The following is a 9,112-nucleotide window of genomic DNA, read 5'->3' on the forward strand; positions in this document are numbered from 1 at the left end:
AATAAACTCATAAAACCATAACAAATAAGGATAGGTGGATCTGTTTTTAAAATCTCAAAGAGAGGGCTAGAGAGCTGGCTCAGCAGTTAAGAGCACTGACTGTTCTTATAGAGGACCTGGGTTTGCGTCTCAGCAACCACATGGTGGCTAACAACCACCTGTAACTACAGTGCCAGGGGATCCAACGCTCTCTTCTGGCCTCCATGGGACTGCACAACATAGGTATACTTACATACACGCAGGCAAAACACTCATGCACATAAAGTCCTTACAAATTTTCAAACCACAAATATACCATTTATTTGTAAGTGTCCCACAGTCCCCACTTTAACCAGCATTTGCACATGCTAAACACTGACGTGTTCAAGACAGGTTTAGAGAGCAAGGTAGATTCAAAGCAAGATATGCTGTTGCATTCTTTGCAGGGTCTTGCTATGTAGCCCAGGCTGGACTTGAACTTACAATTAAGATGTGCTCTTTTCTTCTAATTCTTGATGTTAACACAGTGTGGGGCAGCCAAGAAACTTGAGGAGAACTGAAGGGGGCAGGGTGTCACTGATATGCACCAGTGTAGTATTTCTTCCCTTCCCCTTTCTTCTCCTTTTGCTTCCCTCTTCCTCCCTCCCATTTGTGTGTGTGGAGGGGGTTGATTTTTGTTTTTGTTGAGACAGGGTCTCCCTGAAGTCCCATCTAGGCTGGAACTCTCTATGTAGAACAGGCTGGCCTCAAACTCACAGAGATCCACCTGCTTCTGTATCCCAAGGGCTTAAAGGATTAAAGGCATGTGCCACCACCATGCCTGGCTAATGTTTTGTTGTTTTAAGCAAGAGCTCATGTAGTTGAGGCTGGCCTTGAACTCACTGTGTAGTTGAGGCTGGTCTTAAAACTCCTAGTCGCTCTGTCTCCACATCCCAAGTGCTGGGATTACAGGTGTATCCACCAGCTTTCACTAACAGCATTTCTGATATTTTCTCTTTATTTTCCTTTGCTTTTTATTTTTATTTTATGTGTGTGTATTGTGTGCATGTATACAAGTGCACCCATGTCATGCAGTGCCCACAGAGGCCAGAAGAGGGCATCAGATCCCCTAGAACTGGAGTTACTGATGGGTGATAGCTGCCATGTGGGTTCTAGGATTCCAATGCTGGACAGCTGCAAGAACAGCCAGTGCCCCTAACTGCTGAGCAATCTCTCCAGCTCCTCACATTTCTGTTGTTTTCCTACAGTCTCACATAAGAAAACAATAGAAAGTTGCTGAGGATACAGAAGGGAGTCCCCAAAATGCAACAACCTCTCACCAATTTCACTTACCACTCAGTAGTATCCTGTGAGTCCCTGTCATCCCAGGACAGATTAATGGATGAACAAGAAGAAGGAGACACCATCATCTGTGCACCTCCCACAGCCTTTTGAAGTGGGGAGGGCACACTGCCTGGGGAGGAGCCATGAAACTGGGGGGAGGGTGACCGCAGAGTAGACATGTTGATTCAGCTGGGGGAAAAGAGGAAAGATCTCTAGTCCTACTACTTCTCCATCCCCAGCCCTGACCTCGGCCTCCATCTCCAAGGACAGGGCCCTGGTACTGGGGGATGGGAGCCAAAATAATACAGAGTTAGCCAACCACATCATTGGTACTAAGGGGACACCCTGCCTCAAGTGCTGGGTGTGTAGTTCCTTGGCAGAGCAGTTGCTTAGCATTCAAGATGCCCTGGGGTTCCAGGCCCCAGCACCACAAAGACAGGAAGATAAGGTAATGGTGCAAGCCCATAATCCCTTACTTAGGAGGCTGAGACAGGAGGCTTAACAAATTCAAAAGGCAGCCTGGGTAACAGTGAATTCAAGACCCTGGGCAACTACTAAGATCCTGTCTCAAAATAAAAAATAAAAAAAGACCCCTGAGGATTATAGTTCAGTAATAGAGGGCTTGAGTGGGAGGTTCAATCTTCAGTGCAGTTAAATTTAAAAAAAAAAAAAAAAAAAAAAAAAACCACTGGGTGCAGTGGTGGCACAGGCCTTTAATCCCAGCACTCAGGAGGCAGAGGCAGGTGGATCTCTGTGAGCTCGAGGACAGCCTAGCCTACATAGTGCTTTCCAGGCCAGCCAGTTATACAGGGAGACCCTGTCTCAAAACAGTAATAATAATATTACTATTTTTAATTGGCTAGCGGTTTATGTAACACAGCAGATTCAAACACAAATCCCTTTTAGCTGCTTCAGAAGGGATAAATTGGCTAGTGAAAGGGAACACAGATTTTGCTTTAAATAAATAACTAAATACTGGCCAGAGAAACGGTTTGCACACCCCAGCAGCCTCAGACACAAATCTCCCTTAAAAGATTCAAGAGGGGATAGGTTGGCTGGTGTAAGAAAAGGGACCTTACCGTTTAAAAATAAATAGCCCCTCAGACTCCTGACTTCCCCAGGAATGATGTGTGGGTGGAAGCGCCATTTATTCTAACTGGGCCAGACAGGCTGAAGAGCATCAAGGAAGGAGCTGGCCTGTTTTCCATGACTGACCCTGGGAAGCTTATCCAGACCAAGGAACCCCAGTTTAGGAGATTAATGTCTCCCCGGCTAAAGACGGGGTTCCGGGGCCCCACGGCTGCACGGAGGAGTAGGGAGGGGCAGGTAGGTGGGGCGCGGCCTAATCTGGGGTCCACGGGGAAGTTTGGAGAGACGGCTGAGGAGTCACCCCGGATCCGCTCAGGTCTCTGCGGGCAGCCCACCTCGGACACAGCAGCGGCAGCGCGACTTCTCTCCCTCAGGTGTCCAGTACGTCTAGAAAAAGCGCGGGAAGGCACGAGACGCGCTGTGCGCAGACGCAGACTCGAAGTTAATTGCTCGCCACGCATCTGGGAAGTATCGCGAGACTTGGGACAGTGCGAGCTCGTGCTCCTCACGTTCCAGTCACACAGCTTGCTGGGCTTCGAGCGGCCGCCAGCCCTGCGGCAGGCGGTCCTGTCACGTGGGTTCGCGCAGGCAGGCGCTCCACCCTGGCCACGCCCCTTTTACCACAATGTCTCCTTCCATTGGCTGAGCGTTCGGCCACACTTCAGGCCGGCTTCTAGACTACCATAGGTTCGATTTCGCCCAGGCCCTGTCCTTCGAGCCAGATAGACACGCCCCTCCCGAAGACCACGCCCCCATCTCGCCTACCTCCTGCGTGCAGCTGGGTCCCGCCGCCCCCCCGCCGAGCTTTTCTACATTGGCTTCATTTTTCCCTTGACCCCGCCCCCAAGGCCGCTTTCTTATTATCATTGGCGGGACCTCGCCTCGGCCCCGCCCCCTGTCCGGCTACCCGGCTCCCATTGTCTCCGCAGATGCAGCCTGGTCCAGCGATCGTGGTGGGGTCGTTCAGTTTTCGCGGGTCGCGCTCTTTTTCTTCTTTTGGAGACGTCCCGTGGCCGAGAACCAAATTCTGGAGTTCTGTCGGCTCTTCTTCCCTCCTTAGGACTCACTTTGCCCCGTACCAGGGAGGACAGCAGCGATGTCTGCGCTGCGACCTCTCCTGCTTCTGCTGCTCCCTCTGTGTTCTGGTCCAGGACCGGGACCCGGGAGTGAGGCAAAGGTCGTCCGGAGTTGTGCAGAGACTCGGCAGGTGCTGGGAGCCAGGGGATATAGCTTAAACCTAATCCCTCCCTCCCTCATCTCAGGTGAGAAGAAAGAGGAAAACTATAAAGAAATCCGGGACGGGAGGGGGCGGGGACGGGTCCTCCCCATCTCACAATTAACTCTCTTCCCTTTCAGCTTGACCGTTAGGATAATTGTTTTCATCCCTCTCCTCTTCCTGTAACTTCCTTACCAGGACCACAATAACCCTCCTGCTCACATAATAGCTCTCACTCCACCCCCACCCCAGGAATCCCCCTGTCTGGTAATTAGCACACCCCTGAGTGTCTTTCTTCACAGCCAGGGACACCCCCCCCCCCTGCAATTTCTGTGAGCTTCGTTTGTTTGCTTCGTTTTGCTCACCAAGTAACCCCACCCCTGCAAGCCCCATTCTTCATCCCATAAGAAGTCTTGCCAGTCTCTGGAGGCATGGGGTTGTGCAGTATTGGGGAGGGTGACCTGAAGACATTCTGGTCACTAATTTGGCCCACAAGGCAGATTATCAAATAGATAATCTCATGATCTAGCAGATAGGGATGGACTCAGGATGGATGAGGGGACATTAAGGAGGATTCAGGTAGGGCTGATAGGGCAGACAATGGAAAAGGTGGCCCCGCAGGTGGAAGAGGAAGATCAGCCCCCTGAGATAGGTGGGAGATGGAAGGACTTTGATGCAACCCTTTCTCACCATCTTCTCTTCCTCCCGTCTCCTCTGTCCAGGTGAGCACCTCCAGATCTGTCCCCAGGAGTACACCTGCTGTTCCAGTGAGACAGAGCAGAAGTTGATCAGGGATGCTGAGGTCACCTTTCGTGGCCTGGTGGAGGACAGTGGCTCCTTCCTGGTTCACACACTGGCTGCCCGGCACAGAAAGTTTAATGGTGAGGACCTTGGGGGTCCCCAGATATGGTTCACACTCCCTCTTTGTGTTTATGATCCCACCTAGCTTCCTGTCTCCTCTCCCTACTAGAATCATAAATCAGTCCTCCACTCACCCCAGAATTCCTCCCTCCCACTCACTGCCCTACCCGTTTATTCCCAATCCCCACTCATTCTCTCCAGGACCCTTCCCTCCCTTGTTTCCAGTCTGCAGATCTCCAATTCACTCAGTTTCTAATTCACTTGTCTCTTCTCTTCCTTGTCCCCTCCTGCCTCTGCCTTTTCTCCATTCTCCCTCTTCTCTGTCCCTTCTTCTGGTTCCCCCACCTTTGTTTAAGAGTTTTTTCGGGAGATGCTGTCCATATCCCAGCATTCCTTGGCCCAGCTCTTCTCGCACTCCTATGGCCGCCTGTATTCCCAGCACGCCCTCATCTTCAATAGTCTGTTCTCTGGCCTGCGGGACTACTATGAGAAGTCTGGTGAGGGGTTAGATGACACCTTGGCGGATTTCTGGGCACAGCTCCTGGAGAGAGCCTTCCCTTTGCTGCACCCACAGTACAGCTTCCCCCCTGACTTCCTGCTCTGCCTCACTCGTCTCACCTCAACTACTGATGGCTCTCTGCAGCCCTTTGGGGACTCACCTCGCCGCCTCCGCCTACAGGTGAGGGGACCCCATGGCTTGAGCTTCAGTCACCGGTGACTTAGTGCCCTCTGATATATGCACCATTCATTCTCCCCACCCTTCGTGCCCAAGGCAGCCCTGATCTGATTCCTCCATCCTGCATCTCCGATTTGGTGACCCCTGTCTCAAGCCCCAGTGGCCAATGCCTGACCAGTGTTCCTTGGCCTCCTCTAAGTAGATGCCCACCCCCATTCTTTGCCCTAGTTTTATACACACACTTGCCCTCCACCCCCAGCCATTTATCTGCCAATACCTCTCTAATCCTAACACCTTGACTTCCTGTGGTTCAACTAAACATGAGTTGAGCATTCAATAGTTGGGAAGCATCTTTGTTTACATTATCTCATTGAATTGTCACCATGATTTGAGGTTAAGAGCATCATTATTTTACAGAGGAGAAAAACGGGGCTCTCAGCAGTTCAAGTCTCATAACCAATAAGTGGTGGTGCTGGGCCTCACACCCCAGTCTTCTTCAAGTTCCATATTCTGAGACAGTCTATCTCCAAGCCATGTGCAACACAAGCCCTCCAGATTTTTCCAAACCAGTTTCCCCTGATCCTTCTAGACTGCAATTCCTTTAGGCCTATGGAACCTCTTCTCTGTATCGCCCAACACTGTACCCACCCCAAGATAACACCACAAACCTACCCCCCCCCACACACACTGTTCATCACCTTGGTGTCTCGCCATTCTAGTCTTGACTGACATTAATAATGTTGTGTGTGGTTTTTTTCCACCTTCTTTCCCCACCAGATAACTCGGGCTCTGGTGGCTGCTCGGGCCTTTGTCCAGGGTCTAGAGACCGGAAGAAATGTGGTCAGTGAAGCACTTAAGGTTAGAGGGGACTTGGATGTGGACAGAGCCCAGGGAGGGGAAAAAACGGGCAACCAGATGACAGGAGAGGCCCAGGGCCTTCCCTAATCAGCCCTCAGGGTCTGGTGTTCCAGGTTAAGCCAGGAAGGCCAGAGTCAAGCTTCCACCGGGTCCTTACATGATCTCCTGTGACCTCTGACTCTTCTGATGACTCACATGCCTCCTGCCTATCTCAATGGGCCTGTTCATCTCCACAGCGGTTCAAGATTGGAGAACTGCCCCCACAGAGCCTCCCAAGACCCCTCAGTGATTCCCTCTTCCCTGTTGCTGAAGGACTCTCTCCTCCAACCATCCTGTCCCCCAACCTCCTAGCCCCATGACCTCCTTCCTCCCTCCCTCCTCAGCTATCTTGTGCTCTCTCTTGGCCATGAATCTTTCCTTACCACCACCACCCCCAGTAACACCCTAGTCATACCCCTCTCACACAAAGCAGAACCTGCAACCTGGCCTCTAGGTACCTCCCTTCTCAGCCCTGTATTAGTCTTGTGACCTCACTTGCCCCAGAAGGCTCACATCCAGCTCCCAACTTAGAGCCTGGGGAAATGGGTCTGCAGTATTTGACTTCTCTCTGTGCCCAGCACCAGGCTTGGCTAAGAGTAGCCAAGATGTTTGTGGATGGCCCAAACCCATTCTCTGCCCCCAGGTGCCCATGTCGGAAGGCTGCAGGCAGGCTCTGATGCGTCTGATCGGCTGCCCCCTTTGTCGGGGAGTCCCTTCGCTTATGCCCTGCCGGGGTTTCTGCCTCAATGTGGCCCATGGCTGTCTCAGCAGCAGGGGACTGGAGCCTGAATGGGGCGGATATCTGGGTGAGGGGGCTCAAGAAAGCCCAAGTGGAGGAGGGCCCTCAGCAAGGTTGGGGGCTATCAGTGTAAGAAGAGGGGGACCTACAACCATATGGGGAGAGAACAGGAGGGAGGGGGCTCTTCTTGTGTGATCATCCCCCCCAACACAGGCCAGTTTCCCTCTAAGGCCCCAGTGAGATTTGTGGGAACATCCCAATTCAATGCATACCCCCTACTCTCCCTTCCCTCAAGATGGTCTCTTGCTGCTGGCTGAGAAACTCCAAGGACCCTTTTCCTTTGAGCTGGCTGCGGAGTCCATTGGGGTGAAAATCTCAGAGGGTTTGATGCACCTGCAGGAGAACAGTGTAAAGGTGTCAGCCAAGGTATGGGAGAGGGAAGGGTGGAGGTGAGTCTGGGGTACACTGACCAGGCGGGGTGTCAAAGAAACTGCAGGGCATCTGGGAAGATTGTAGATTTGAAAGTGGGCATTGTGTGGTTCGCTTCAGACTCTTGCTTTCTTTCCCTGAATTCAGGTGTTTCTAGAATGCGGGACCCCCCATCCGGTGCAAGCTCGTAACCGTCGTGCCCCAGTGTCCCGGGAAGAGACCAGCCGGTCATGGAGGGTGGTAGCCGAGGAGGAGCGGCCTACGACGGCGGCAGGCACTAACTTGCACCGGCTGGTGCGTGGACGAGGTGCAGGTGTGGGCGGGAGTGACTGGACAGCCTTGGGGACACGCTGCAGCTTGGCCTGTTTTTGTTTTTTTTTATTTTCTCCACCGCACAGGTGTGGGAGCTCCGTGAGCGGCTGGGCAGAGTGCGGGGCTTCTGGGCGGGGCTGCCCCTGACAGTGTGCGGGGACAACCGCATGGCCGCAGACATCTCGCAGGAGGCTGCACCCTGCTGGACCGGAGTTGGGAGAGGCCGGTGAGGGCTCCACGTCGGCAGTGTGGGGGAGGGGCTCGGGGACCGGGAAGGAGGGAAGGCGGCAGAGCCTTCAGGGGGCTGTGCTCGCAGGTACCTGTCGCCTGTGGTCGTGGGCTCCCTGGCCGAGCATCACAACCCGGAGTTGGAGGCCTCGGGTCCCGACGTCCCGACCAGGCGGCGGAGGCTGCATCTTCGTGCCGCTACGGCCAGGATGAAGGCAGCTGCGCTGGGCCAGGACCTGGACATGCATGATGCAGGTGAGGCCCGGAGCCCCGCCCCCAGGCTAGAGCCCTGCCCCTAAAGTTCCGCCCACAGCCCTGGAGCTCAGCTCACCCCCACGAGTCCCGCCCACCACCCCTAACTGCTCTGAATACTCCCCATTGTCCCTCGAGGCCCCGCCCACTACCTTGCCAGTCCCTGGCACTGCTGCCCTGCCTCACCTTTTTCCTAGGTACTAGCTTCACTCATTCCCATTCATTTAAGCTTATTGAGTGCCGACCTCAGGGGTTGGGGGTGAAAGACCAGTGAGTGGTCTCCTTCCCTGGCACTCCTGTCAATTACTTTTATTTGTGTATCTGCCTCCCATCTCTTTCAGATATTAATTATGCAAAATCATTGGTTTCATGATGACATTTTCATGTATGTCTATATTTTTCTGTTTTTTTCTCAATTGCTCTAATTCCATTTGTGTCTTTCCCACCTCTCCCTGTCTCTCTCTGTCCCTCTCTATCGGCCCAGATGAGGATGCCAGTGGTTCTGGAGGGGGACAACAGTATGCAGATGACTGGAAGGCTGGGGCAGCACCTGTGGTTCCCCCAGCCCGGCCTCCAAGGCCTCCTCGCCCTCCTCGAAGGGATGGGCTTGGGGGCAAAGGAGGAGGGGGCAGTGCTCGATACAACCAGGGCAGGAGCAGGAGTCGGGGTACCTCTGTTGGTCTCCACATCCCACCCACCATCATTCTCTTCCCCTCAGCCCTGGCTCTGCTTGGATCACGATAACCAGGGAGGGGTGCCCTAGCAACAGAAGGGTTAATGGTCTTTTCCCTCCACCCCCCTCAGCTGGGCAATGAAGTGTGGAAGGGTAGAAAAGGAACTTTGTGGGTGAATGGCTGGGGCCCCAAGTTTAGGCGTTTCCCATTGGTGGGTTGGGGGTAGATGGGTGTTCACAATATTTATTTTTTCATTTGGTAACTGGGGGTATTTATTTAGGAAGGGGGTGTGGTTCAGCCCTCTTAAGGCTGGGGCTCATTCATGCAAAATGGGGGGGGGGGGGTTCGAGATCCAGGTTAAAGGAATTTGGGAATGGGGGGATGGAACTCTTAACAGAGTTGAGAGTACCTGGTGTCAGAAGTGCATCAAAAAATCC

The 9,112-nt window shown here is 53.2% G+C and overlaps 2 protein-coding genes and 1 long non-coding RNA gene across 6 annotated transcripts in view; 1 reads left to right on the top strand and 2 right to left on the bottom strand.

Moving 5' to 3' along the window:
• The window catches only part of Stag3 (stromal antigen 3), a 36,174-nt gene extending 33,113 nt beyond the window's left edge, over positions 1-3,061 (bottom strand). For both annotated transcript variants that reach the window (XM_029563172.1, XM_008832381.3), the window contains exons 1-2: positions 2,727-3,061; positions 1,312-1,491 (exon numbers count right to left, since the gene is read on the bottom strand). In XM_029563172.1, the coding sequence (XP_029419032.1) occupies positions 1,312-1,481 (170 nt within the window). In that variant the 5' untranslated portion in view covers positions 1,482-1,491; positions 2,727-3,061. The remainder of the gene's footprint in view (positions 1-1,311; positions 1,492-2,726) is intronic.
• Positions 3,062-3,309: 248 nt separating this feature from the next.
• Positions 3,310-9,106, top strand: Gpc2 (glypican 2). The gene is made up of 10 exons (XM_017797953.2): positions 3,310-3,653; positions 4,330-4,488; positions 4,825-5,147; positions 5,922-6,002; positions 6,685-6,847; positions 7,076-7,206; positions 7,357-7,503; positions 7,608-7,747; positions 7,838-8,004; positions 8,486-9,106. The coding sequence occupies exons 1-10, from the start codon at positions 3,488-3,490 to the stop codon at positions 8,743-8,745; spliced, it is 1,737 nt and encodes a 578-aa protein (XP_017653442.2). The 5' UTR covers positions 3,310-3,487; the 3' UTR covers positions 8,746-9,106.
• LOC108490817 overlaps positions 7,619-9,112 on the bottom strand; it is a 12,419-nt gene continuing 10,925 nt past the window's right edge. For 2 of the 3 annotated variants that reach the window (XR_003849423.1, XR_001872426.2), the window contains exons 3-4: positions 7,842-7,985; positions 7,620-7,723 (exon numbers count right to left, since the gene is read on the bottom strand). This is a non-coding gene — a long non-coding RNA (uncharacterized LOC108490817). Of the gene's footprint in view, positions 7,724-7,841; positions 7,986-9,112 lie in introns of all 3 variants that reach the window. The other variant, XR_003849422.1, reaches the window with a different exon arrangement.

This window comes from Nannospalax galili, unplaced genomic scaffold (genome assembly GCF_000622305.1).
Source record: "Nannospalax galili isolate Female #2095 unplaced genomic scaffold, S.galili_v1.0 scaffold675, whole genome shotgun sequence".
NCBI lineage: Eukaryota > Metazoa > Chordata > Mammalia > Rodentia > Spalacidae > Nannospalax > Nannospalax galili.